At 43.6% G+C, this 27785-nt stretch overlaps 1 protein-coding gene across 2 annotated transcripts in view; it reads left to right on the plus strand.

Annotated features, from left to right (window-relative positions):
* The window catches only part of ANXA10 (annexin A10), a 479763-nt gene that overhangs the window by 108675 nt on the left and 343303 nt on the right, over positions 1-27785 (plus strand). For both annotated transcript variants that reach the window (XM_086962400.1, XM_086962401.1), the window contains exon 2: positions 17231-17312. In XM_086962400.1, coding sequence (XP_086818526.1) covers positions 17231-17312 — 82 coding nt within the window. The remainder of the gene's footprint in view (positions 1-17230; positions 17313-27785) is intronic.

Consider the following 27785-nt stretch of genomic DNA (forward strand, 5'->3'; position numbering starts at 1 on the left):
TTGCAAATGGGAAGTGGTCCCCAGGGGACCTCTTCCCCTTTGGAAATGCATGCAAAAAAATGTTTTAAGGGAAGGCAATGGCCCCAGGGACCACTCCCTGCCCTTAAAATATGAAACAAAAGCATTTCATTTTTTTTTTTCATCCTGTTTTCCTTTTAGGAAAATGGCTGCATTAAAAAAAAATAAAGCTGCTTTATTAAAAAGTAGTCCCAGACATAGTGGTCTGCTGAAACCAGCCGGCCACCATCCCTGGGAGGGCTGTCATTCACAATGGGCTCACAAATTGCGAGAGGCTCATTAATATTAATGAGCTCACAATTTGCGACCCCATTGGGAATCACAAAAAAACAGTGTAAACACACTGTTGTACATTTCATTTAGCGCCTCACAATTTGCGATTTGCAATGTGTTGCAAATTGCAAAGCGCAAAATGAAAGGGTTGTACATATGGCCCCTTAATCTTCTGTGATTTGGAAGAGTAATCCACAGACTTGGGGGTCTATTATGATGGCGGGCGGATGGCCCCCGCCGGGCCGGCGGTAGCTACCGCAGGCCCGGAGGGGGCGATCCGCCCGCCATCTATGCCTGATTGACCTCCCGTCATATTAGTATGGCTGGGTGGCCCACAGCGGACGGAAAGACTGTCCGCCGCTTTTCCGCCGGTCGACTTGGGCGGAAAAGGGGCATACAATGGTGGCGGTGTCTGCAAGACACCGCCATCCATAATATGTTGATGGCAGAGATCAGCCTTTCTATGGGGAGGTTGCCGCCATGTAAAGGCATGCGGTCTTTGCTTTTGGGGGCCCGTTGCAGGCCCCCAGGTTGTTGGAGGGGTACCTATGGTACCCCCTGCATTTGCATGCGCAAGGTGGCAGGCACCACACGGTGCCTGTCACGTGCATGCGAATGCACAACATGCATTTTTTACATTGCAGCGGGTGCTGCTTACAACACCACCCACCGCTATGTAAAAAATACGGGATGCGCCCGGCAGTGTAGCGGGTGCATCCTAATTTGTATGGCGGGATCGTTGCATCTATGGCGGGCAGTCCCTGTTGCTGTTGCGGTGGCAGGCAGACATTGTAATAGACCCCTAGAAGCTTGACAGGGGAATGCCTGATTTGAAGTTTTAGTTTTTTCATTTTTGGGGATTTCATAGGTTTCGATAATTTCTGCCTTTAGTTTTTCATTAACTTCCCATCAGCTTGAATTTATTGATTGTTCAGATAGGTAGTAGGCCACTAGACTGGTGTGGATTGCTCTTTGTGTAATGCACACAACCTAGAAATCAACTCTAGCTACTAGAGGGAGCCAGAGAAGGTGTTTTTACATAGGGGAGATGTGATCTGATTTCTTTGCTTCTTTGCTTTTGCAACTAGCTGAACCACTGGATGTAGTAGGGCTCAAAGGGGTCAATCAATCAATCAATCAATCAGGAGAATTGTGCGCGCACTACTCACCCGCGAGGGTCTCAAGGCAGTGGTGGGGAGGTGTAAGCAGCTCCGTTCAGTTGGTTCAGTTGAAGAGCCAGGCCTTGAGTGTCTTCCTGAAGACGTTCAGGGATGAGGCGCGTCTGATGTTGATCGGGAGCTCATTTCAGATCTTAGCCACGTTGAAGCAGAAGGCTCTTCCTCCTATTCCGGCTCAACGGATGAGTCGGGTTTCAACAAGGGTCAGGTTAGTGGATTGGAGGTTTCTCTTGGGTACGTGGAAGGAGATTCTCTCATTGAGGTATTGGGATCAGGTGTTGTGGAGGCAATTGTAGGCATGGGTGAGTATTTTGAATGTGACTATCTTCTCCGCGGGGAGTCAGTGGAGGTTCTGTAGGTGTTGGCTTATGTGTTTGTGTCGAGGGATGCTGAGGATGATTCTGGCTGCAGTATTCTGTATTGTTTGGAGCTTGCAGAGTAGAGACTTGTTGATTGTGGCATAGAGGATGTTTCCGTAGTCCAGTCTGCTAGTTATGAGTGCATAGGTGACAGTCTTCATGACTCTGGGGGATCCATTTGAAGGTCTTTTGGAGGATGCGGAGACTGTTGAAGCAGCTGGCGGTGACGGCATTGACTGTCGGTTCATGGAGAGGGAGGAGTCGAGTACAATGCAGAGGTTTCAGGTGGGGGTCGGGGCTGCCAAGGGCGGTGGGCGACCAGGTGTTGTCCTATGCAGAGGGGGAGGGTTCAAGGAAGAGGACTTCTGTCTTCTCTGAGTTGAGCTTCAGGTAGCTGTTGCTCATCCAGGATGTGACATCCTTCATTCCTTCCTGGAAGTTGACTCTGGTGGTGGTGGGGTCCTTGGTGAGGGAGAGGATGAGCTGGTGTCATCGGCGTAGGATACTATGCTGAGTCCGTGCTGTCTGACAATGGTGACAAGGGGGGGTCATGTAGATGTTGAAGAGGGTTGGACTGAGAGATGATCTCTGGGGTACACCACAGCTGATTTCCGTGGGTTTGGAGAGGAAGGGTGGCAGTCTTCCGTTAACTATGGTTCTTTCACTTCTGCCAATGAGGAATGAGCAGATTCAGCCAAGGGCGGTTCCTTGTATGCCGGCATTGTGGAGTCGGCGGCAAGTGTGCGGTGGGAGACAGTGTTGAATGCTGCTGAGAGGTCAAGTAGGATCAGGGTCGGGGTGGGTCCATTGTCGTGGAGGGTGCGGATGTCATCTGTGGCGGTGAGTAGGGCGGTCTCGGTGCTGTGGTTGCTGTGGAATCAGGACAGGGAGGAGTTGAGGATGGAGTTGTCGTCAATGAACCTTGTTAATTGAGCGTTGACGGTCTTTTCAGTGACTTTTGCCGCGAAGGTGAGGAGGGAGATGGGCCGGTAGTTTTTGAGATCTGTGGGACCTGCTGAGGGCTTCTGGAGCAAGGATCTGACTTCTGCGCGTTTCCAGTCATAGGGGATGGTGCCGGTCTTGAAGGTGGCGTTGTTGGTGCGTCGTAGTTCTGGAGCGATTGCATTGGCGGCTCTGTGGAAGATGTGGGGAAGGCAGGTGCCAGTGGGGGCCCCAAGTGGATGCCTTTCATGGTTGAGGTAGTCTCTTCAGTCATGACCAGTGTCCAGGAGGAGATGGTGGGCTGGCTGGCTTTGCCAGAAGGGGGAGAGGTTGTGGAGTCGGGTGTATGTCAGTTGAATTTGTTGTATAGGCTCTTTATTTTCAGATGGAGGTTAGATCTGAGCTTGTCATAGAGGTCCTGGGAAGGGGTGATGTACATGGTTTCGCTGGGTGACTTGGTGAATTCCTGGACGATGCTGAAGAGTTCCTTGGAGTTGCTGGAGATTTCGTTTTGGATGAAGGTTCTTTTGGTGGTCCTGATGCGTTGGTGGTATTAAGTCATGGCATTCTTGTAGGTGGTGAGGTCTGAAGGTGCGTATGGCTTCTTGGAGGTCAATGGTGAACCAGGCGGCCTTCCTGGGGTGCTGTCTGTCAGATTCGCTAAGGGGGCCAGCTTGTCTGCGCAGTTGGAGATCCATTTGTGCAGTTCCCTGGCTGCTATGTTGGTGTCTGTGGCGGTGGTGGGGGTGTCCTGGTTGAGGGTGGAATTGAGCTGATCCTTGGAGACTTTGTGCCAGTTCCTTCACGGAGGGCGTAGAGCAGGTTTGGGTGGCTTGGGTTTGTCGACGAGGAAGTGTACGCAGTAGTGGACATCCATGAGGGTTGCGTACTGTGGCTGAAGTTGATGTTGTTTCCTCCTGTGAAGATGGGGTCGAAGGTGTATCCTGCCTTGTGGGTAGGCATGGTGACGAGCTGTTTCAGTCCCATGTTGGCGAGGTTGTCCAGGAGGGCAGTGGAGTTGGGGTCGCTGGGGTTGTCGAGGTGGAAGTTTAGGTCTCAGATGAGTGTGTATTCCGTGGAGGCGATGGCGTAGGGTGCAATGAGGTCGATGGTGGTGGTGAATGGGGCGCAAAAGCCATAGTAGCTCTGAAGTATTTAGGAGGCTGGTAGGTTTTAGTTTTCTTTGCAGGTGGATTTGGGAGGATGCTGATTTGGCTAGCTTGGCAATGTGGTAATTTAGGAAGTTGCTCTTGTCTAAGAAGTAAACAAATTATTTTGTATATTGAGCCAGGGTTGAGTATATACCTAAATGATATGGAGTTGTCAGCTATTTCTGGATGTAAGAGCGAGCTCAGATGAGAATAGGAGAAGGAATGTGGGGGCATATTATCAAGGGCTGGCGATAACATTATCGCCGCTTTAGTGTCCTTTTTCGGGCGAAAAGCGGTAATAGTATTATCGCTTTATTAACAAGGACACGCTAGCGCGTGTTTCCTTGCCTTAGGGCCCATAGTCAGCACGCCTCGCATCACATCGTTAATGAAATGCAAAGGAGGCGTGCCTGACAAAACTCCGGGGTAAAATATCGCTAACCCAACTTCGCGATATTATCAATGAGGGGTAGGGATATTTAAAATGACGTTAACAATGCCTTAACACAGGAATTAAACGTCTGTTAAATTCCTGACTAAGGCATACTTAACATGGTAAGTGGATTGTGGGGCTAAGGCCACTGGGCCTTATCATAAAGTTATTGCTGTTTTACATGGAACATCGCTGGAAAACCAGCAATGTTCCATGGAAAACCCAGCTATCCCTGGAATATTTATCGCCATAGTGCTAAGAGTTGATAGTACAGCGCTAGCTTGGCGATATATTCCAGCAATAGCCGGCGATAATTTAAAGCGCGCTAAGCGCGCTCCGCGATAATTATCGCTGGGTATTGATAATATGCCCCGTGGTCTTTTAAGGGTCCATTTAATGAGAGTGATTGCATCAAGGTTGCTAGATTACAGAGGAAATAATTCTGAGTTAGCATGTTTGATAGCTCAGACACTCAGTGGCATAGCTGGGTGTCACCAGGATATTTGTAAATGGAAATTGAAGAATGTTTGCTAGAGGCTGCATATATAAGATGAATAGGTGGTATGTTAAGAAGGATTCTTGCAGTACACAGTGGGGCACTTTCTAAGGCACGGAATAGACTTCCTCCCAAACTCTGACCCATACTTGTGTTCAGGCATAATAACAGTCAGGCTACATTATACAAATGTACTCTCTCTGGCTTTTCAAAAACAAGAGTAATCTCGATGATTTCAAACCAAACCTTTCATTCCAGAATGATTCTAGGAATCTTGCATGAAGACCAAGATCAGTTTTCGCTGCTCATCTCTCACTAGCTCCTCATCAATTCTTGCTGTATTTTCAAAATGGCCTACTTAATGTACAATGCTGTCCACTTTAGCACATACTAATATGTTAAATTCAATAAAATAAAGATGAAGGGTCCTTGTTGTAATGTACATGTAGTATATTTATTCTTGAGATTAGATAGAAGGTACAGCATTCAGGTAGGAATGTAATATGGTAAGAAACCCCACCGGGAGCAGATAACTTCCTGCTCAGCCTCCAGGTAACTGATAAATCCCTTGAACAGCAACAGGTAGAATCCTGGATGACATCACAGAGACATGACATAGACAAGCAGACACTAACACTAAGGAGGGACAAAGAGAGAGGAAGAGCACAAAGAGAGAGGAAGAGCAGGATATAACACACCTCCCTCCTTTGATTGAAAAAATGGATAATATGAAACAGATGGCAGAAGCAGAAAGGCAGAAGAAAGAACATATATGTCCCAGAAATAAACACCCTCTTCAACAAGATGGAAAGAAGAGGTAATATCAAAGGGGCGCAGGCACAAAGGTTGTACAAGCACCGTAAGCTAACAAAAGAATGTAAGCTTAAATGAAATGAAAACCGAACATCTCAATACAAATGAGCAAGGGTACAGTATGGCTCAGTACCGTAGATAGAAAATGAAATATCAATTCCTCAAATTCGAATATTTTCGATTCCTCCAAAATAAAGCACAATAAAATGAGCCCAACTCCTCAAAGTAAATACATGAACTCCTCTAAACATAGAGCACAGTAAAAGTGGTTCATGACAAAACGGCTCTTCACAGAAAATGTGCAACTTCTCTATCAATAGAATAAAACTGAGAACATGCAGCTCCTCACAGTAAGTAACAGAAAATCAGCAATAAAACTGAGCCCTGCGGCTCCTTACAGTAAATAGATGAACTCCTCTAACCATAGAGCACTATAAGTGGTTCATCTGAAATGACAATAAAATTAAGCCCCTTTGGCTTCTAATAGCAAGCACATGAACACCTCTAACAATAGAGCACTATACGTGGTTTATAACAGAAATAAACATCAAAATTGAGCATCACTCTAGCTCATCATCACTAAGAACTCGTCGCCAGTGTTAAATTCAATAAAATAAAGATGAAGGGTCCTTGTTGTAATGTACATGTAGTATATTTATTCTTGAGATTAGATAGAAGGTACAGCATTCAGGTAGGAATGTAATATGGTAAGAAACCCCACCGGGAGCAGATAACTTCCTGCTCAGCCTCCAGGTAACTGATAAATCCCTTGAACAGCAACAGGTAGAATCCTGGATGACATCACAGAGACATGACATAGACAAGCAGACACTAACACTAAGGAGGGACAAAGAGAGAGGAAGAGCACAAAGAGAGAGGAAGAGCAGGATATAACATAATACCTACTCTAATATCAATGTTCTTAGTGAACTCTTTTAGAATAACTAGAAAGCCAGACCTACATATAGGACACACATTTTCATATGATGAAATACCCTCACCCACTTCTTATGCTGTGCTTTAGGAATCAGAAAATAGTTTACAACTAAGCCCTGTGGATCCCTTCTCTCACCATATTCCAGAAAGTTTTTGCAATTTCACACCAACCTTGGTCCCTCTTCATTGACAGCATTCTCCTGAGACATGCTCACCTTTTAGCAAAGTATGGTGGTACTATGCTTCTGTTTTCCTTGTTAATAAGGTCTCGTTCCTCTCTCCGGTGGCCCTATATCCATGCGCACTAACAAACTCGAAGGAGATGCCACCTGAGTTAATGTAGTCTCAGGACTGCCAAACCACTCTTGATAATGCATGGTCTTCTTTATAGTCCCAATTACCCATCACTTATAGTAATACACATTAGCACATGATGGCAAGATATCCCAGAGGGCTGATCACTCACCACTGAAACTTGGTGAATTACAATTCACGTCTTCCAAGGTCAATCAGTTGTGTACCATTAAGCTGGATGACAGTAACATATATTAATATCACCTAGTATTGACACATGTGCAGCATGAGGCACTATATTGAAACAAAACAGTATTATCAAATTAACATGCTGGGCAGCCTCTATAGCCTTTCCCTACCAAAACATCGTTTCTCCTTTTCTCCCATATCACTACAATGCTATTGTCTGCTCCCTATCCAATTTTTTGGATGCTCAAGGTATCAAGATTAGAGTAGAGAGGATTCACTGCATATTACAAATAATATGTTAGTTAATAGTAGAACCCATAATACTTCATTGTGTTTAATAACTCCAAAGGTGCCCATTCAGATTTTCTTTTGGGGGGAGGGGTCTAGGACTGTCTGAAATAACTGAAAATAACAGTTTTGGCAAAGGCACTGAAATGCTCTCATTAAGACAAATATTTATTAAAATGTGGAATATCATTAACAGATTGGTTTATATTGGCCCATACATGTGTCCACAGAAATAACCCCTTATTGAGACTGGTAAACATTTTTGTTGTGCATAGCTATAAGATGGCATCCGATCCCACTTAAGCAGGTGCTGATGTCAGCCTCCTGCAAACAGAAGGACTTTCCTAAAATGTCATTGAACAAGTTTGCTGTTTGAAAGCATGTCTCAGGTGCAGTTGTGCCAGCTCTACCCCTGTAGAATCCTGCATTTGTATGTTTAGTTTGGGTAGGGAGCTGAGATATGTCCTCTGGATACAGCAAGAGTCGGATTGTGAAAGCCGGCAGGGGACTCACAATTAAAAGATAGACTTATACGCAGAGCCCCATCATGAGAGTAGAAGGGTATAGCTCCTTTTCATAGGGTTATAGCCAGTGTTGAATCACCCTCAAATATCACTGATAGGAAAAGAAAACAAACGAAGAGGGAACAAGCTACACAGAAAATCTCTTTAATGATTGGAACTTAAGGAAAGCAGAGCAGTGTCACCTACTAATACACCTTCTATAAATTAGAGTATACAGTACTTAGTGCTAAATATGAGTTCAGGATGGTTCTCTTCTGATTGAGTACTATGAATGGTGAGGGCTTTTTGGAGAAAATCAATGTAGGGGTGGGGATATGGAGTGGTCCAATTTTTGTTTTTTTCATGACATTTCTCTCTTCTTCTCATGGACTGGACCTATAGCAAGAGGACCTCTTGGAGGGATGGGAATATGTCATTTATCAGGGGCGTATATGTCACAGACTGTGCTTAAAAAACACTTTGTGGCTTGGCATGATATAGAGGATGCTTTGAACTGTGCTTGAATAAAGATAGTCATTCAAACCTCTGTGTCTCACCTATCATGATCGATCCTATGGTAACTGAACTCACAAACCTCAAAGGAGTAACTGGGGGTGCAGCTTGTGGAAACAATCTCACGATCTACATTGTTTTTTTGCCTCAGCTCGGACATGCTCAACAATTTTTCCCTGCTATATTCTTCAGACATTTAATATTCCAAAATAGAGTTTTTTCATATTTTTCTGCAATGCATTATATGTTAATTCGAACACATTGCTGTTTAATAATCTCCCTCACCAGAAGGATCAATACATCGGCTACATCTGTATAAAGTTCTAGTAGGGGAGACAACATTTGAGAGCTCTCTGGCATACTTCAAAAGACCACTGGTGTGTGGGTATGCGAATATGTAATTCCTGCCATTTTAATCTCCTTATTTTACTAATAAGATTCCCTACACTACATAATTTTCTCAGCACTCTGTATTCCCATTAATAAAAAATGCAATGGAAAAGCCAACAGGACTGGCTTTAATGTACTATTGTGTACAAACACAGGCATTCACTAATTCAGATCTATTGCCATTGTCAATGCTCAGCTATTAAGTATGGGATATAGTACCCTCCGCTGTACAGTATTAGGATATTGCTAGTCACATGGGAGTAGTTTTGGGGACTGAATCAGAATCTATTTCCATTCACATTTTAGGAATTGAAGAAATTTTTCAGACTCCAGAAAAGGAATTATTATATACAAAAAACCATTTACAAGTCGCTTAGTACATCTGGCCCTTTATCGCTTATAAAAGATGGTCACACCATCACCTTTCCAACAAATCATTTAAATCCTTGGTGAAAGAGATAGGATGTTTGCAGACATGAAGAATAAAAGTAGAATCTGTACTGCAAACACCAAAAAGCACCTAGATTATTGTTGTAAACAAATTTTAGAACTAGTCACATTAAAAAATGGTGTGGCTCAGAAAATGTAGACACATGCAGAGGGATTCTGGGGCATATTACCAAGGGCCATTATCGCCGCTTTAGCAGGACTTTTTCCCGCTAAAGCGGCGATAATTTTATCGTCATATTACCAAGCTGTAGGCGATAGCGGGCATTTTGGGGCCCGCTTTGCATGTCAGCGATAATTATTGCTAATGACATGCAAAGTGGGCGTGCCAAAATGTCAGCGACTGAAAACAGTCGCTGCAATCGCTATCGCCTATGATCAACACAGGCGTAGTTTTGTAAATATTCGCGCTAAGCGCGAATATCTCCAAAAGCTAACGCCTGCCCTGACCAGTTCCTAGCCATGTTATCCAATGAGAGGTGGATAACATGGCTAAGAGCATTGTCACGGTAATGCCTGAATATCGCTGTATTGACAGCGATATTCACGCATTTCGCCCGTTTTTTATCGCTTCTGAGATAAACCTTGATAATAGCAAGGTATCTCACCGATAAAAACAGGTGAAGGGCGGCGAGAGGAATATTCCCGCTAACCCAACATAGCGATAATTATCGCTAGTTGTTGGTAATATGCCCCGCTATTTTTTCTACAACTACCTAAAGCATGTAAAAACATAAAAACCTTGCCATAAATATCTATTTTATTCTGATCACTGTTGATCTAGAAAAACAAGACAAAATAAGGAAAAGCCAGGTTTTGTTTTCACTATTTAAACAGCAGCTTTCATGATGCTTTGTTTCCTCCCATTATGGCTTGGCTACTGGCTCTGGCAGCAGGTATTGTGATATCACAACTCAACTTTAATGTTATTACGGTTGAGCGGCTACGTCATTTTTTATTACAGGTGACTAGACACATTGTAAATTGCCTGTTATTAGGATATTAAAGAAAGGCTTTTATACTGGTAATGCAGGAACTCACAAATGATAAAAAGGATAAAGTACCCCCTGCCATACATTATAAGTATATTACAAGTCATTGCTGAATTCCATGGCCATATAAAGGAAAGAGGCTACAGATTGAGTTCCTTCATAAGGTCATGGAACTTAATAATAAAACGACTCATTAATTTTAGAGATTTCAATATGCAGGCATAAGCTAAACATTGTTAAAAAAAAAGAACATACTTTTTAAAGAAAAGTACACATTAGCCCACCACGTCCTGCTACTGAAGGGGACTGTTTTCTCTGATAGTGACAATATTCTGCTTGGGCAGAATGCCATTAAGCACACACAAGGGAACCAATGGCTTCCTCTGTGCTATATGCTGCTGAGGACAGAAACAACATGTAAGTCACACAGGACAATTATTAAAGAGGTTCGACTGAAAGCCGCTGAATGATTACTTTTATATGTATTTATTTTTAAGGAGTTTATTTATAAACATAAGGTCTATTCTAAGGCGATACTTAAGAAGTGAGTGAATTCCGATCACTATTTATCCTTTTATAGATCAAGAAGTAAGTAAAAGCTTCAAATATGTTTGCCATATCTGCCAAGATCACAAGGTAATCAGTAATGCTCGATACCCCCCTTATAACAAAGGCCAGGTGAGCTGGTACATTGCTCGGTAAATGTTTGGTAAGGGCATGTAAATTGTAATTGGCAATACGGTTGGGCAAATAGATGTCTTGTTGTCAGTTTTTTGAGTTGCTGAAAATCATTTCTAAAAAAATCCTAAAGTGGCATTCTCAAATGGATTAATCAGATCCGAAAGGCTACCAATCTCAAATTTGCATTGAAGTCTCCTTCAGGCAAGAATATTGCAAATTACAGTCTTAATTGGACTAGATGACATAAAATATCCACAAGGCCATCTATGTTATGTTATGTTACCAGGTACTTATAAAGTGCACGGCTACTCCCAGGAGTTTCCCGGCAATGAAGAACCCTGTGACGGACAATGTGCACTAAAGTACAAGAGCTAGTTTAATGTTGAAACAGCGAGGATTTTAGTTTCCTCCTAAAAACAAGAAGAGACTGTACCTGTCTGAGAGAAAGAGGCAGGCTATTCCATAACCGGGCTGCAACCACTTGAAAAGAGAGGCCACTCGTAAAGGAGCATGAAAAATTCGGGATGATAGCTAGGCCTTCAACCGAGGACCGCAAGGTGCCTAGAGGGGCATAGTGCTGAACTCTTTTCCGGATGTAGGTTGCCCGTGCGTCATGGAGGGCCTTAAAGGCCAGGTCTAGAGCTTTAAAATGAATCCTCTTCCGGACCGTAAACCAATGCAGGAATCTCAAGTGGGCGGTCATATGAGCCCTAGAGCTTACCATAAGGATCGCTCTGGCTGCTACATTCTGAATCATCTGTAGGCGGCCTAGTAAATAATCAGGAAGGCCCAGATACAGGACATTAGCGTTGCCCAAACCTGAAATAATCCGGGCCTGAACAAACATCTTCCTGTGAGGGACCGGAAGCAAAGGAAGGAAGTTTTTTTGTATTTTTAATACTCCAAAACAGGTACCAGCAACAGTTTGAATTTGAGATTTCATGGACATGTCAGCCTCCATCTTAACCCCAAGATTTTTTACGGTAGTTACTGAGGTTGTCGGGGTGACATATCCTGTTGCCACCATTGGCGCCTTTCCACATATGGATTGGATAAGAAGAAAATAATCTCCGACTTCTCCGGGTTGCACTTGAGTTGATTTCATCTTAACTAAGCGAAAACCTTTGTAGTGCAGGCATTTATCTCGCTACCTCTGAACATAGAGCCCTTCTCAAAGGTGAACAGAAGTTGCGTGTCACTGGCGAAAGATACAATTTGTGCGCCGAATTCCTCCGCCAGGAGCGCAAGGGGGGACATACACAAATTAAAAAGGGGTGGGCTCAGGATTGAGCCCTGAGGGACTTCGACTTTCATGGTGGAAATGGGAGCCAAGAAAGGGGGGAACAATACTAGTTGCTGGTGGTCACTTAAAAAGGAGGTGAACCAGCAAAGTACTGTGCCACTGATCCCGCAGTCCCAAAGTCTTTGCAAGAGTCGTTCATGAGGCACGGTATCAAAAGCCGTGGAAAGGTTCAAAAGTACCAGTACCGCATTGCCCCCACAGTCCAGAGTTGTTTTAATGGTTTCAGAGACTTCAAGTAAGGCTATCTCAGTGCTAAAGTTAGCTCTGAAACCTGACTGACTCGGATGATGTAGGTGGTTATCCTCCACAAATTCCGTAAGAACTGAATTTAAGTATTTCTCCAAAACCTTGGAGAAAAAAGGCACCTCCCCTCCGGCTTGGTCAAAGACAGAGGTACCGACGGACAGAGCGGGGCCTCCCACACCGAGCAGTTGCCGGGTGAGGTGAGGTCTACTCCCACATAAAGCTGGGAATGGATGAACACCCTGCATCTTCTGGATACTGAAACAGTCACTTGTACTCCAGGTCTTTGGTAGGGGTATCGTACCAGTTCTTATTAATTACATTTACACTGTAATTCTTCTTCATTGCAGTAGCATTTTTCAAACTAGGTCCTGAAGAAAGCCAGGTTAACATTCACCATTATGGCTGAAACATGTCGACCCTGATCCTATTGCCTTGAGATAGTTATTATTTCAAACTATCCGTTTTTTCACTTCTTTTTAATCTTGGCACTTGACAAACACTAAATAAAAGATGGTGGTGTTTTCCGGTAGCTATTTTTAACCCGCACTTTTTCATGCACTGCACTTTTCAACATTTTTCAGCACCACTCTACTGAGAACTTGGACCGTTTGGTGTCCTCTAGATGCAGTGTGAGCAAAGTCCCCCTCATTGAGGGGTGCACTTCACTGTATCTATATATCTCAGTCCCAAATGACGATGCTCCGCCAGTGAGGTGGGCTGATGGAACGTGTCTCAGTATATTGGAACTGAGTCCATTGGGGTTTTTCTAGCTCAACAGTCTCACCATTTTGTTGACCAGTGTTCTCCTAGTGTTGTTATTTGAAAAAAGGCAGTAGCCATATAGGCCTGTAGTTACCAGCTACTAAAGCATCAGCTGTGGGTTTCTTCAAGAGCAGGAACATTTTTGCATGTTTCCAGCTCTGAGGCCCCCAGACAATCAGGGATTCAGAACCAAATTAACAGTGGAGTTGATCACCTCGGCAATGGATGCTAGAATTTTCGCTCAACAGGGGTGGAAGGGGGAACCGGATTTCAAGGCTTTCATAATCTCGAGGGATTTAGCAAATGAGATGGGGGGAACTGCGAGAGAGACAGATCAAGGTTGGGACTAACTCTTGCGAGTGCATCTACGTATCCTTCCTCTACCTGGGGCAGCGCCTTGAAAGAATCTTGAATTATTTTAATTTATCCCCAAAATAACGGGCAGGCTGTTGGTCCAATCATAAGTGGGGGTAAATGGACTAGCCAGAGCATTCAGAGAAGCAAAGTCTTTTACAATTTTAAAGAGTTCCTTAATTTTATTCCTAGCCTCCTCAATTTTAGTGGATAAAAATGTTTCTTTTCACTGCAAACTTTAGAATAGTAAGCTTTCAAGGCGAATTCGTAAGTGCCTGTGTCCGCAGGATGAAAATTCTCATGTCATGCTCTCTCAAGACTTTTCCAAGTACTTCTGAGTTTCTGGAGGGCTTCCGTGAACCACGGGCCGAGGCTCTACTGGCCTTGACAGACCGGAGAGTGGGGAAAGCAAGCTCCTGAGAACGAAGGAGGAGGCAATTCTACAACGAGGTCACCTCGCTCTCCAAGATCCACTAAAAGGAATAGGGTGTAGCTTTGGTGCACTATCCAGTGCCTCAGCAGTGAGCTGAGAAAAAGGCTCGAAACTGCTTGCACGCGGCTTGCAGTATGGTTGCGGCTGGTCTGATTCTATGTTGACTCTAAATGTGAGCAGGAAATGATGTGACCATTTTTTTGAAAAGGGTGCGTCCATTACTATCCTGGACGTGGAAAAAATCTGGTCCAAGATGTGGCCTCTATCATGGGTGGGAAGAAGGACATAGGGGGACAAATTAAGAATGCCTAATGATTCACACATCCTAGAAGTCTCCAGTTCATCTGGGTGGTCCATATGAATATTGAAATCCCCCAGAACCAGACAGTGCTTGTATTTAGCCGCAATAGAGGCAATGACATGTCCAATTGATTCTATGGATTTTCCAGCCGGTCCCGGTGGTCGGTAGATCACTACGCCGGCAATAGATTGGTAGGCCGATACCGTCAGAAGAAAGCTGAGTCCCTCGGCCCCCACTATCTCTGAAAATGGTAGTAGAGAACAGGTAAAGGTATTCTTAAAAATAATGGCCTCGCCCCCTCCCATGCCACCCGGCCTGTCTTTCCTAAGGATCAAATATCCAGGCGGGATTGCACTGGGCGATAGTGGGATTGGAGCCATCAATAAGCCAGGTTTCCATGGCAAATATGATGTTGGGCTTTAGGTCAGTTAGAAGGTCGAAGAGCTGAAGCTCATGTCTTTTTTTATAGATCGGGTATTTAGAAGAGCAGCTTTCAAATGGCTACATTCCCCTAGGGTCTGAACAAAGTGGGTGAGGGGATCCGGTTTCCATATGCTCTCTGCAACTACCGCGCGGAGAGGGGGAAAGGCAGACCAATCACAGTGTTTACAGGCAGGGCAAACTGTATCAGCAGAAATGGAAAAGTGGGAGTGGCAGTTCACACACTTACCAATAGCTAATAACCTAGATTTGCAATACCTAATGTGAGGCATGGAAGTGGGCGAACATCCAGCAGCAATTCCGGTGCCGGTCGCATCTAGGACGTGGACAGGCCCAGATGGGCTTGCCTTAGGCACGCCAGCAGCGCGTACGCTGCGCTCAGCGTCCCTTTTTATCTTCCCTAATGTGATCAACTAGCCAACACAGTGTCCAAAATGGCGGTTAAAAAGTGTTCGATCTGAGCCTCGATATGTCTCACTTATGGTTCAATCCACCTTGCGCAGAGATGAGGGGTTGAAGGGTGCTGTGTATTTATAAATATTAGTTTTAAAAGCACCTGCAACAGAGTTCCTTGAAGTTTCTCGTTGATCTAATGGGAGTACATTTTGATAATTGTCTGTTTCCAGGGACTTGATTTTGGTCGCGATAAAGTGTCACTCATAGTTGTTGAATGTCACTCATAATTATATTGAAATTATAAACTGTCACACATAAGCAATCTAAAACCTTGAAAACTATTCCTCCCTCCACAAGGCAAATTCATACAGTTTGCACAAGACAAGTTAAAACAAAGTAGCAAACTCTAAAAAATCATTTTTAAAACGAATTAAATCAAATCAGTGCAAAAACGCAATTTAGCAGCTGAAATACGAGCAGGGATACAGCTAACTGCACTGTCACGGGATCAAGCGCGCTCACGCAGCGTCCCTTTTTATCTTGCCCAGTTTGATCAACTAGACTGCACAGTGTCCAACCAAAATGGAGGCCAAAGGAATCACTGTAGTCATTTAGCTCCAAAAAAGGGCCGGCATCTGGATGTTTCATTTCAGCCTGAAAACCACATGAGCCCAACACAAAATCCTTAATTGTAACATCTAAAGTGTTATAAATCTCTGTAAATAAATCCTCAATCCACCAGTTTAGTTCCAATAATAATACTATGGGGTTGAGACGTGTTATCCATTTAGTCTATTGTCAGTCATTAATATTAAACTTTGACAAGATAATACACCTATTCACCAATAAAAAGAAGCCGTTTGAGTGGAATAAAGATTATGACTAGCAAAGTTATTATCGGAGTAGGAAACAATGCCAAGAAAGTAATTCGTAGCACAACCACTAGCGTACAGTGAACAAACCTAGCTGCTGATGTTGAAAGGGTTTGTAAAAGAAACTTAAAAAGACAACCTTTGTAACAGACACTCTATTGCGGCTTCAGCCTTGCTGCTCACAAAGTACCCTCTATTTGATGGTTATCTTTGAAGTAAGTACAAGACGTTCGCCCACTAAAATAATTTGGGTAGAGATCAAAGCAGGAGAGCAGCCTAAAAATCTGAAACAATGGTAGTTTTTAGAGTTATCAATGGGAAGCAAGATGGCATGGAAAAGTATCATTTAAAGATAAATCCACGTATGAGGTCAAATACTTTATTTGATATAATCACAGATCAGAGCACCTCATAACAGTGTCTTCAGTCTGGGCACGCAGGGCAGCCTGATAGACGTCTCAACACTCTAAACAAACAGTATTCAGAATGTTCTAAGAATAAAGTCATGCAGCGGTGGAGGAAAGAAGAAAGGGAAAGGTTTGAATAGGTAAATCATAACAATTACATAACCACCTCCACCTGTGAACATGCGTAAATAAACTATTAAAAGTCAGAAGTTTGCCAGGACGGAAAATATACAAAAATACCACATTTTTCATGTGGGTGTTTTTCTCAAACATAAAATATTTCCGAAGTGGAAATAAAAAGGAAGGAAGTTAGCTGGAAATACAGATATCCACTATTCTTTCTCCTGCCGATTGTGGTGGGTGGAAATCTACAAGTTGCACAGACTTCACATAGCGCTGCTGGAGATTTGTGCGAATTCCCTTGAAGTCAGATACCCACATAATCCCTAAGGAGACACTTAACACATGGCCATGCCTAACTTGTAATAACATTTATTTTTGGTTTAACCCCATCTAGTGTGCATGGTTGTAAGGACATTTCCATCCCCCTGGAGACGGTGCTACTGTAAAAACATTCTACAACCAGTAGCAGTGTTTTTCGGCTTCAGAGTGGGCCTCCTCTCTGAATACAAGAGGTTTTACCTAGTTTAACTCTCCCTTTTCTTTTGTTAGAGATTTTTACATTTAGATTATATGTCTGTATGTCACAGAATATTGTTTCTATTAAATTATCAGAAAATGTTTGCATATAACACGTTTTATTTTAAACCTTTTTTTAAATAAAAATAGAAACAGAACATGTGTATTTGTTCTTTTTAGGTACAGGGAACAATTTTTCCAAACTCAAACTGCAATCCTCCCATGGATGCACAATTGCTGGCGGGTGCACTGCAGGGATTTGGTATGTACATTTCGTGACCTTTTCAATACGCAATTTTGTCAATTAATATTTCTAAATTGATCCGAATGAAAAGAGCTATGAAGTGGAAAACCCAGGAAAGTAATGCACTATTCTTTGAACATATTCAACAACATGCTTAAGAAAGCATTAGCTTCTTTACAAATTGCTCAGTAATATAAAACATGAGTTACTAAATTGCAATAATGGTTTCAAAAACGCTCTTAACAATTTAACAAGCTTTAATGTTTAGGAAGGTTCGTCAAGGTTTGTTGTGTTTTTTGTTTATGGCTTAAAACACTCGCCCCTGTGTCACTCTCTGCATCTACTTTTTGAATAAATTATACATTTGATCCGCATTCAAACTTTGAGAAACGACTCCTGCTGGGTACACAATTTAGGGCGCGATCCAAGGAAAGGTTACTTGAAAAGGTGATTCCAACAGGAGGCGTCACCTCAAATAACATAAAAGGCCAGGGCCAGACTTGGAACCAAAAACAGCCCTGGCAGTTTATTCGACCGCTCCCCTCCACCCTTCCCCCCGCACCCCGTGGGGAGGCAAGTGTGAAGCACTGCTGCTAAACAAAACCAAACTCCCAGCACTAGTGGCATAACGAAACTTGTGCGGGCCACCTGCAAAGCACATGGAGACTCACTCAGGAGCTCTCAGTCCAGGGTACTGTGCTGGGGGGCCACATGGAGCTCCGGGGCTGGAGTGGGCTTTGTCATGCCACTGCCCAGCACTGCTGCTTTTGTTACTGGGGGCCAATATTGCAGCATTACACCAAAACGGGCCCCCAGTAACAAAGCCCCCACCTCACCAAACCGGCCCCCACTTTTTCAGCCTTCTGGGCTCACTACAACCAGCCCGTAAAAGTGCAAATGTTGACCATTTGCCTGCACACCAGAAGCTAACTTTTGACTTCTCAACAATATTACTCAAAATATTTACTTCTCATTTTCTACTTCTAGCCATCAGCTGGTTTTTCGAGACTTCAAAACTAATATTTGTATTACTTCCACTGTCTTTCCTTTTAGTGTTACTCCTGTACCCTCCTTTTTCTTTTGCTGTCTCGTTTTTCTTTTTTAAACCTGTTCCAACCTATTTAGTTTTTTTGTTGCTATTTTTCCTTTCTCTTTTTGGTTTTTGCAGTCTCACTACAGTCTGTTGCAGACAACATTGTATACAATACTATAGAAAGTAAAGCAATTCTGATAAGGTTCCTGGGAAGGCGAACGCGGAAGGAGGACACCCTGTGAACGCCAAACAAACGCGCTATGGCGATGGAACTTATCAAGGCTCCAGATAGCGTACAGTAATTTTGATAATCAACACATGAATGGATTACCTATATAAGAACTACATTGATAACTCTTTTGATGCACAAAGCGAAAGGCTTGAAGGACTTATTTTCAACGGGTTCTGCGATAATTGTTGATTCTTTCGAATAAATACAGCTCACCATATAATATTTTGCTTTGAAAAAGCCCGCGGAGGGCGAAACCCGCGTCGGCTGTGACGGTGTGACAAGAAAGGAATCAATAATAAAGAATATTGAATAGTAATGAACATTGTGCATGTAAATTTGTGGACGGCAAGAAGATTGGAAATATTGGATTGTCGTGGCTGGATGCCGATTGGATAAAAGTAACTAGCAGGGATGTGCACTGGTATTTATTCATACAATTCTGATAATTACATGGTTATCTTGTCAGTCTTAGTTCCCTGCTTTTTGTTGGTGGATTTCCTCCCTATTCTGTTGTTGTCTTTCACCATGAGCTTAACTCTTTTGAACCTGCTTTTGATTGGCTATGGTGTAGACTTTCACTGCTGACAACATGGGACTACTTTTTTTAATTTCTTTTTTAATGTCATTACCTGTTTAGGACTCCAGAAGAGTGCTTGTGCTTTGTTGTTCTCTTCCTCATTTGCTGCTTCCAGTTCCCTTCTCCTTGACCTCCCGTCCCTCTCCATGTTGCTTCCCCTTCGCTCCCTTCCCGCTCATCTGTTGCTTCTTCCATCCATCCTCTAGTTTTTTGTTTCTTTGTAATATTTTCCCTCCCTATTCTCTGGCTTTTTTGGTGCACCCCTGCTCCTCCCCGCTTGGCACACACTTCCCTCACAACCTCTCCCACTCTTTTTTGATATGGTAAGTTTAGCTTGTGTGTCTGTTGATGCATCTTTCGGGTACTTCCAGCATCATTCAGCAAAAAAAATTTGGGTGAACAGGGCAAAAGGCTGAATTTCCAACAAGGAGCTGTACGCATCTACGCTGATATGTGTCAAGCAAACAGAGCAATTGAATGAGAACAACATCCAAGTCTGCACATCGCCAACGTGATAACAATATTGAACGGTGTCAGGAGGACGCTAAACACCATTTGTTAGAATTGGGCCTGTTGGACATCTGGAGACAAAAGATGGGTACAAGGCAGGACTTTACATTTCATAGTAAGAAACATGACCACTTCTCTAGATTGGACTATTTCTTTGTTGATAGGATCATGATGGAAAAAATATCATCTATACATATATTACCAGCCCATATTTCTGACCATACAGCTATGGTTTTCTCTTTGGTTGGGTATTCTAGCCCTGTGAGCTCTAGATGGAATCTAAGGAGAGCCACTTTATCTGTCCTGAGATAGGTGGCGTGTTAGAACAAGTATATAGGCAGTTTTTTCAGGACAACCTTGTTTCTGCCTCCCTAGATATCATATGAGACACGTTTATGGCCTTTCTCAGAGGGGAATTGCAAAGTCAGTCTTCTGCTCAGAAAAGGGCTGAACGTTCAACTCTTAAAGCCTTAGAGGACAGAGTAGGCATACTAGAAGGCAGCCTGCTCCAAGCTGGAATACAGTCCCCTGATGTATAGGTAAGGTTGCAGAAGCAACATGAGGACACAATGATGAAATATAGGGTCTTTCTTGATCAAAAATGTAGAGCCCAGTGGGATGTAAAGTCCATGCAGAATTTGGTACATACTTGCTTGGAAGGCCCGGACAGACAGGTTGAGGAACTGTATCAAAAAGCTGGTTGTCAATGATAGGGGCCACACCTCAGGGAAGCAGGAGGATATGCAGGCCTGTTTATTGTCTCTTTTTTCCAGCTTATATCGAGAAGAGATCTCTCCTGATCAGGAGTACAATAAGTGCTGGCTGAGGAGGTTTCAGCTACTTAATTTAACAGGTGTAAGCTGTAAGGCTCTCGACGATCCAATCACTAAGGAGGAGATCCGTTTAAGCATAAGTAAGGGCAGGAAGGGTAAAGCCGCCTGCACTGATGCCCTTTCAAATGAAGTATATAGCCTTTTGATTGATGAGCTGATACAAGTCCTGGAATCCCTGTTTAATTCCATATAGGAAAAAAATCAAAAGGGGGGGGAGGATGGATCACTTGTCCTGTATACCAGGGTCTTTGGTTTCTCTAGAAAGCTTGGTAAAAACCCTCATATACGTACACAAATGCCGAGGGCGGTATATCTTGTTTCTCCACCTATGGGTACTGTAGGAGCTTCATCATCGGGTCTTTATCATTGTCGGTATGCTAAACCTCCACCCGGAGGAAGACCAACTGGTTTACCAGTAGTGGCCAGAGATGTAAAAATTGGCAGGAGGGCGTTTCTGTGCGCTGGTGAAAGTGGAGTGAGTTTAAAAGGCCCTACATCACTGTAACGTAAAAACTTTACTGGAAGAAGCAGTGATGTGGGTGATTAAAAACAGAAGTTGTGCGTAGGTGGATCTGATTATGAACCCACCATACTGGTGTGGGTCGACATGTTTCAGCCTCGTGTTGAATTCTTGAGGCTTTCTTCAGGACCGAAAGTGTGTGAGGAGAAGCCTTGTGGATCCTGTTGAGATGGTCAGTCTGACACCTATGTGTTGGGAGGTCAGACCTAGTGTATCTGTACTTGCAAGTAGGAGAAGAAAACACATACTGGTATTGTTTTCGAAACAGGCCCAACTGAACCTGTTGTTGTCCATGGGCCGCTATTTACTGCTCGTGTGAATTCATCTATCTAATTTGGTGTGAGTTCTTTGACACATGTGAACTATACACAACAGATACACCAAGATTAAAATAATGTAACAAAAGGCGGTGCCCCAGGTAAAGAGTGCAATAAAAGGAAGAGCTATCTTTTATGGTTACTAGGTCTATCAAAACTATAGATGGCAGTGCGTGTGCGCTAGAAACCTTGTCGGTGTCTTGAGGAGACATACTTGAAGTTGTAGTATGCATGTCTCACAGGGCAGTCATTATTCATATGTGCCCCGTATGGAGGTGGGAAGACATAGTCATAGTTTCTTCACGTGTAATGTCATTAAGACTGATGCCCCATTGTCGTAGTACATTTTTCAAAGTATGATATTTGTAATACTTCGCACATGCTATGAATGTTGTAACACTTTACATGATGTCCATTGTGAATCTCACAACAGTGTATCGCTATTCTTAAAGTGATCACAACAGTTTCTCGCTGTTAATAAAGTGATTACTGTTCGGGAAATTAGATATTCTTAAAGTAATTGCTGTGCGGGGAATGCCGACCAAATGAAAATAATTGTGCCCAAAGTATCCTGCCGTTTAGTAACTGTCTCAATAGAAATCCAAGGACAACGAGCCAAAGGTAATCTCTACGAGTCTCTATTGAGACAGTTACTAAAAGGGAGGATACTTTGGGCACAATTATTTTCATTTGGTCTGCATTCGCGGTACAGCAAATACTTTAAGAATATCTCATTAAGAGATTGAACGTTTAGTAAGTAGGTGGAGACACCTTCAGTGGGCAATCTTTGCACTTGCTGCAGCGAGCTGCGTCGGGCAAGTAGATAGTCGAACTGCTCCGAACCACTGTGTCTTGCTAGAGCAAGTGAAGGTATATTTATACCTTGAAGGTGTCAATGAATGCCATAGTTTGACGTAAAGTCGAGCATAATAGCGTCAGGAAAGAACCCCTAGGGAATAGTCATACTTTGCAAATACCATGAGTTCTTGAATAAATCAATATTCAAGCAAGGGTAGTTCCCTAACTGCTTAAGCCGATTTTCCAAGAAAGCGTTGTGACGTTTGGTACAGGTATAAGTAGCCATGCCTGTATTTGGTCTGCATGGGCTATGTCTAAATAAGGGCTTGATTTCTATGCCTATTTTAGGGCAATGTGAATTGTACCTATATAAGAGATGAATCGGGAAAATTCACTCGGACCCTAAAACGCTACACAACAGAGGAGGGCATCGAGCCTATTTGGGACAGCTCTTTGAAGACTCTCTACTCAACGGTTAAACCTGCTAACTTGAAGCAAAAACACTTTTTTACTATTAATCGTCTTTATTTGACTCCACATAAAATATCTAAGTTTGCACCTCAACCTCCCCCCAAGTGTGTGAAGTGTGGCTTTTTAGGTGCCAATGATGTTCACATTTTTGTTGATTGTCCATGCTTGAAGAATTTCTGGGACGTTGTAGGACTAGCACTTAAAGGGATGTTCGATCATGAGATTAAATTAAATACAACTCTTATTCTTCTGCGGGATGATGGAGCACCAACTTTGTTGGTATGGCGGCTTCATAGAAGGTTGCTCTTTTATTCAAACCTATTGCTAGGAGGGAAATTTGTCTGAACTGGAGGGGCCCTTTTCCCCTAACAGCAGAAGATTGGGTCAGGGCTGCAGTCAGAATTTGTGGCCTCGATCAGAGAATAATAAAGAGCCCTGACCTATCTATCTGGTCTCCTTTTCTGATTTGGTCTCGATCCCTGGGTGTTGACTATTCGTCCAGATGATTACACCATCTCAATGACAAAGGTGTGAGTTCAAGTGGAATGGACCAGGGCGAGTGCAGTGACCGCTGGTCGGGCCGTTAGACGATGCGGTTTTCTTTGCTTTGCAGAAGCTTTTTGGTGATATGAGGGGGAAAAATAATTGAACCGTGCAAAGGTGTCCTTTTGTCTTGATTTGAATAAAGGAACTCCAGCCGCAGGCTTTGTAAGAAAGCAGAGAGAGCATGGAGAGTAAGCTACTTGGAGCCTCTAAAGGAAGCGTACAAGAGCAGGATAAAGGATTATCATAGGGAAATCTATTTAGAGAAAAAAGCATACTTTGCCAGAAGGATTGAGGAGGCTAGTAACACCAGTAAAGAAGTTTTCCTGGTAGTGAAGGAATTCACCTCCCCGGCCGCCATCACACCTAAAAGCTCCTTTTCGCAGCCTTGGGTGGTCCAACTGGCTAGCTTCTTCTCTAATAAGATCATTAGCATTCAGGACACTTTTCCTGTGGCGACGGGAGTGGGTCGGCTCGATTCAGCATTGGGCTCTCCTGAGGTGATCGCGGGACAGCCCACTTTGATGACGTTTCCCCTGATTGAGTTGCAATCATCGCTGGAGATTTTGTCTAAATTACGATCTGGCTCCCCGCGCGATCCTTGCCCCGCTAAGTTTCTAGCTAAAATTGCTCATGTTATCAATCCGACTGTCAATCTGATCCTAAATAGGTCTCTGGAAACTGGATCCGTACCGCAAGCATGGAAACAGGCGATGGTTCTCCCTCTCTTAAAGAAGCCGTCCTTGGACCCCAGTAACCATGCTAACTATAGGCCTATTTCGCTGTTACCGGCCCTGGCCAAGGTGACTGAAAAGCATGTGCATTCAGTCTTGGCCGATTTTGTGGAATCTAATGAGATTCTGCATGTTACCCAGTCCGGTTTCAGGGCCAACATGAGTACAGAGTCGGCATTGTTGGAGGTGTCAGAAGCCATCAAGGAAGTCCTAGACAGTGGAGGGAAAGCTGTTTTGGTATTATTAGATCTTTCGGCGGCGTTTGACACCGTTCCTCATGACCGGCTCCTCGCGAGACTCTGGGAGATCGGGGTTCGGGGAACGGTGTTCAGATGGTTTGAGTCGTTTCTCTCTAACCGACATCAGACAGTCCGGGCTCCCCCGTTCTCTGCTACAGTGCCGCCTCTAGAGGTGGGAGTTCCTCAGGGGTCAATATTGAGCCCCACGCTTTTTAATATCTATATGGCCCCCCTCGCGGCACTGGCAGAGTCGTTTGGTGCCCAGATTATATCGTACGCCGATGATACCCAGCTTCTCTTCACCTGCGGCAAGAACATGGACTTTGATGGCGAGAGCATTAAGAACTGCTTGGGCGCAATATTCACTTGGTTTCAACTTAACCAGTTGAAATGTAACTCCAACAAGTCCGAGCTCCTCTTCTTCGGTTGCCCCCCTGATCCCGGTTGGAAGACCTGGTGGCCTGCAGGAATGTTTCCTCCTGCCACTGATTACAAGGTAGTTAAGAACCTGGGAATCAAGATGGACAATTGCCTTTCACTGAAATTTCAGATTCTCGGCCTAGTGGGGCTGTGTTTTGGAATACTCAAAATGCTCCCCCTTCTCTCGATCGCCCATAGAAAAACAACAGTGCAAGCCCTGATTGGATCGAGGTTGGACTACGCAAACGTACTCTACCTCGGCCTGCCTGAATTTCTTTTGTCTTGGCTGCAGGTGGTGCAGAACGCGGCGGCTCGGGCCATTTTTGGCCTGGGTCGCCGTTCTCATGCCACTGGCCTTTTGGAGTCCCTTCACTGGCTTCCAGTCAGGAAACGTATTAAGTTCAAGGCCCTCACCATGGCGTTTAAAGCTCTGCATGGCATTGGGGCTCTCTATCTGCGGAAGAGAGTGGTCTTCCACCATCCAACCAGAGCCTTACGTTTGGCTGCCCTGTCACTGGTGAGGATCCCTGTAATCAGGCGTGCACGGATTGGGGGCCGCTCCTTTCAACATCTAGTGCCACGCGCCTGGAACGATCTGCCGCTTGCTCTGAGAAAGAGCGAGAATTTGGCATCCTTCAGGAAAGATCTTAAAACGTGGCTTTTGGGCCTCTAATCTGCCCTCGATGGTTGAGTTATGCTGTGTCTGATCTGTCAGCGCCGGGACACTCTGCTAGAGTAGCTGAGCGCTTAATAAAACCTATGATAACATAACATAATATCTCATCAGTTGGAACTCAAGGATAGTTACATTACAACCTTTCAACGCATAATGGTCTGTTCCTATACAAAAGACTAAGCTTAGGTATGTCATCAGCTACAAAACTGTTTCAAGATGTCATTGGAAGTATCACACAGCCTGTCAGGAATGCGTTTAATTATAATGATGACATATTGGTTTCAGAGCTAAACAGAAAGAGCACAATAAAGCTCTCATGCAAGTGTATCATTTACTTGCAGTTGCAGGTTTCACTTTGAATGGTGAGAAATGTGAGTTCTATAAGACAAAGCTAAACTTCTTTGGCCATATCTTTTTTGATAGGGATATAACACCCGATCCAGATAAAGTGCAGACGCTGTCAACTGCCAGTCCCTCACAAGATGTTTCCATGTTAGGTTCATTCTTTGGCATGGCCAGCTACTGTTCTAAATACCTATAAGAATTTGCCACCATGAGTGCTCCGTTGACTTGACAGAATTGACGAAAAAGAATGTTTCATTTCATTGGTCATGTGATTGCGAGCAACGTTTCAACAGAATCAAACAAGCTAATGAGAGCGTTACTGAAGTGGCATACTTTTATACAAAGCTTCATACCGAGGTTGTTGTTGATGCTTGCCCTGTTTGGTTAGGCACAATCCTTGCACAGCACAGCAGACACCAAATGCTCGAAGACAAATTGGGGTGTATGCAAGCAGAAGTTTGTCCCAAACTGAATATGCTTATTCACAACCTGAGAAAGAAAGTTTAGCAGTGATGTGGGCTTCTGAACATTTCCATGTATTCTTATATGGAAAACATTTCATGCTTGTGACAAATTATCAAGTATTGTTGCCTATCTTTGGCTATCCAAAGGCAAAGATGCCACCCAGCATTGAATGTTGGGGTCTCCGATTACAAGAATACAAATTAACAATCGTGCACTGTCCAGGGGAAGACCAAAACCCTGCCGACTACTTCTCAAGAGTGCATCTACAGTGCTATGGAACCACTTCCAAGATGGCTGAAATCTACATACATTTCATTGTGAAATCAAGCACCACAGCTGCCATTTGGTTAGAACAAATTGTCACTGCAACGAGTCAAGATATTTACATATTAAAACTAAAAGATATTATTATACATCAGTCTTTGAACCAGCACACTCAACCTCTAACCAGTGAGAGTAAATACCTGAAGTTTACAAATGTTATAGATGAACTTTCCATTATTCAAGAAGGCATTATCATGAGACGTTTGAGAGTTATTACAGAGAGTCTTTGACAAAGGATAACTGACGTGGCCCTTGGAGGACATCGTGGAATCGCTGCACCAAAACGAGCTCTCCGGGAACAAGCCTGGTTTCCTCATCTCGATGAGAGAGTTGAAAGAGAATTGAAGACTTGTCATCTATGCAACTGCCTTTTCTTGAAAACCATCATGCATCTTAAATATGTCAGAATTGCCAAAACATGTATGGGAAAAAATTGGCATTGACTTCTTTGGTCCCCTTGACGGTGGACATCCCCTGATGGTGATTGTTGATGAATACGCCTGTTTCCATTTATAGAACATCACTCATCCATAACTCAAGAAAGACTCATCAATAGATTAGACAGCATCTTTGCGACATGGGATGTTTCTGCGATCTTAAAATCTGACAACAGCCTACCGTTCAACAGTCAAGAATGCAGAGACTTCATCGGTCAACTTAATGTTAAGTATCAGAAGAGTACAAGTCTTTGGCCAAAGGCCAGCGGCCTTGTGGAACTTTTCATGAGTACTCTCAGGAAAACTGTCCAGCTTGCTGTATTGATTGCCTGCTCAAACTCCTCACAATAGCTATAAGAAAGTCTTTGATGCAGCCTATCAGATTTACCTTTGGTACAACAAATAAGAAGAGAAGGGCGGCTGAGGAGCTTTTAGGCACCCCCTTTTGATTTCCCTAGGAACACAGACTTCTGGAAAAACTAATGCCTCACAGTTCAATGGGGCTGTGGTATTTTGGACTGCTTATGAACTGCGATACAAAATCATGGAAAGAAAACATTCCAGACAGGGCCAGCTTTAGCACTGGTGGCGCCTGGTGAGACAATGTTTGTTGGCGCCCCCCAATTACCAACCCAGCTGCAGATTCCCTAATTACCACCCTTTAACAGTGTCTCTCAAGTCTCCATGACCACTCTCTCTCAGATGCATTTAATTACCTTTATAGCACCACTCATACCAGTGTAGGGTGTCAAAGCACTTTACATCACACAAATATTACACAGATAATAATAAATAATCCATCCTTGTAAAGACCAAACATAGTGCTGGGGATCATCAGAGAGATTAAGAGAGCTATTGCCCAGAGTCACAAGATGCTGAGCTGAGCTGCCACTGGCAATCGAACCATCACTCCTGCGCTCCAAAGTCAGCCACCTGGCCACTGCACCACACCTTTCCCATCCCATAAAGACAATCAATCACACGTGTAAATCAGTGTATAGGAAATGTTACATAAGA

The sequence above is a fragment of the Lissotriton vulgaris genome, chromosome 3_1, assembly GCF_964263255.1.
Source record: "Lissotriton vulgaris chromosome 3_1, aLisVul1.2, whole genome shotgun sequence".
NCBI classification, from domain to species: Eukaryota; Metazoa; Chordata; class Amphibia; order Caudata; family Salamandridae; genus Lissotriton; species Lissotriton vulgaris.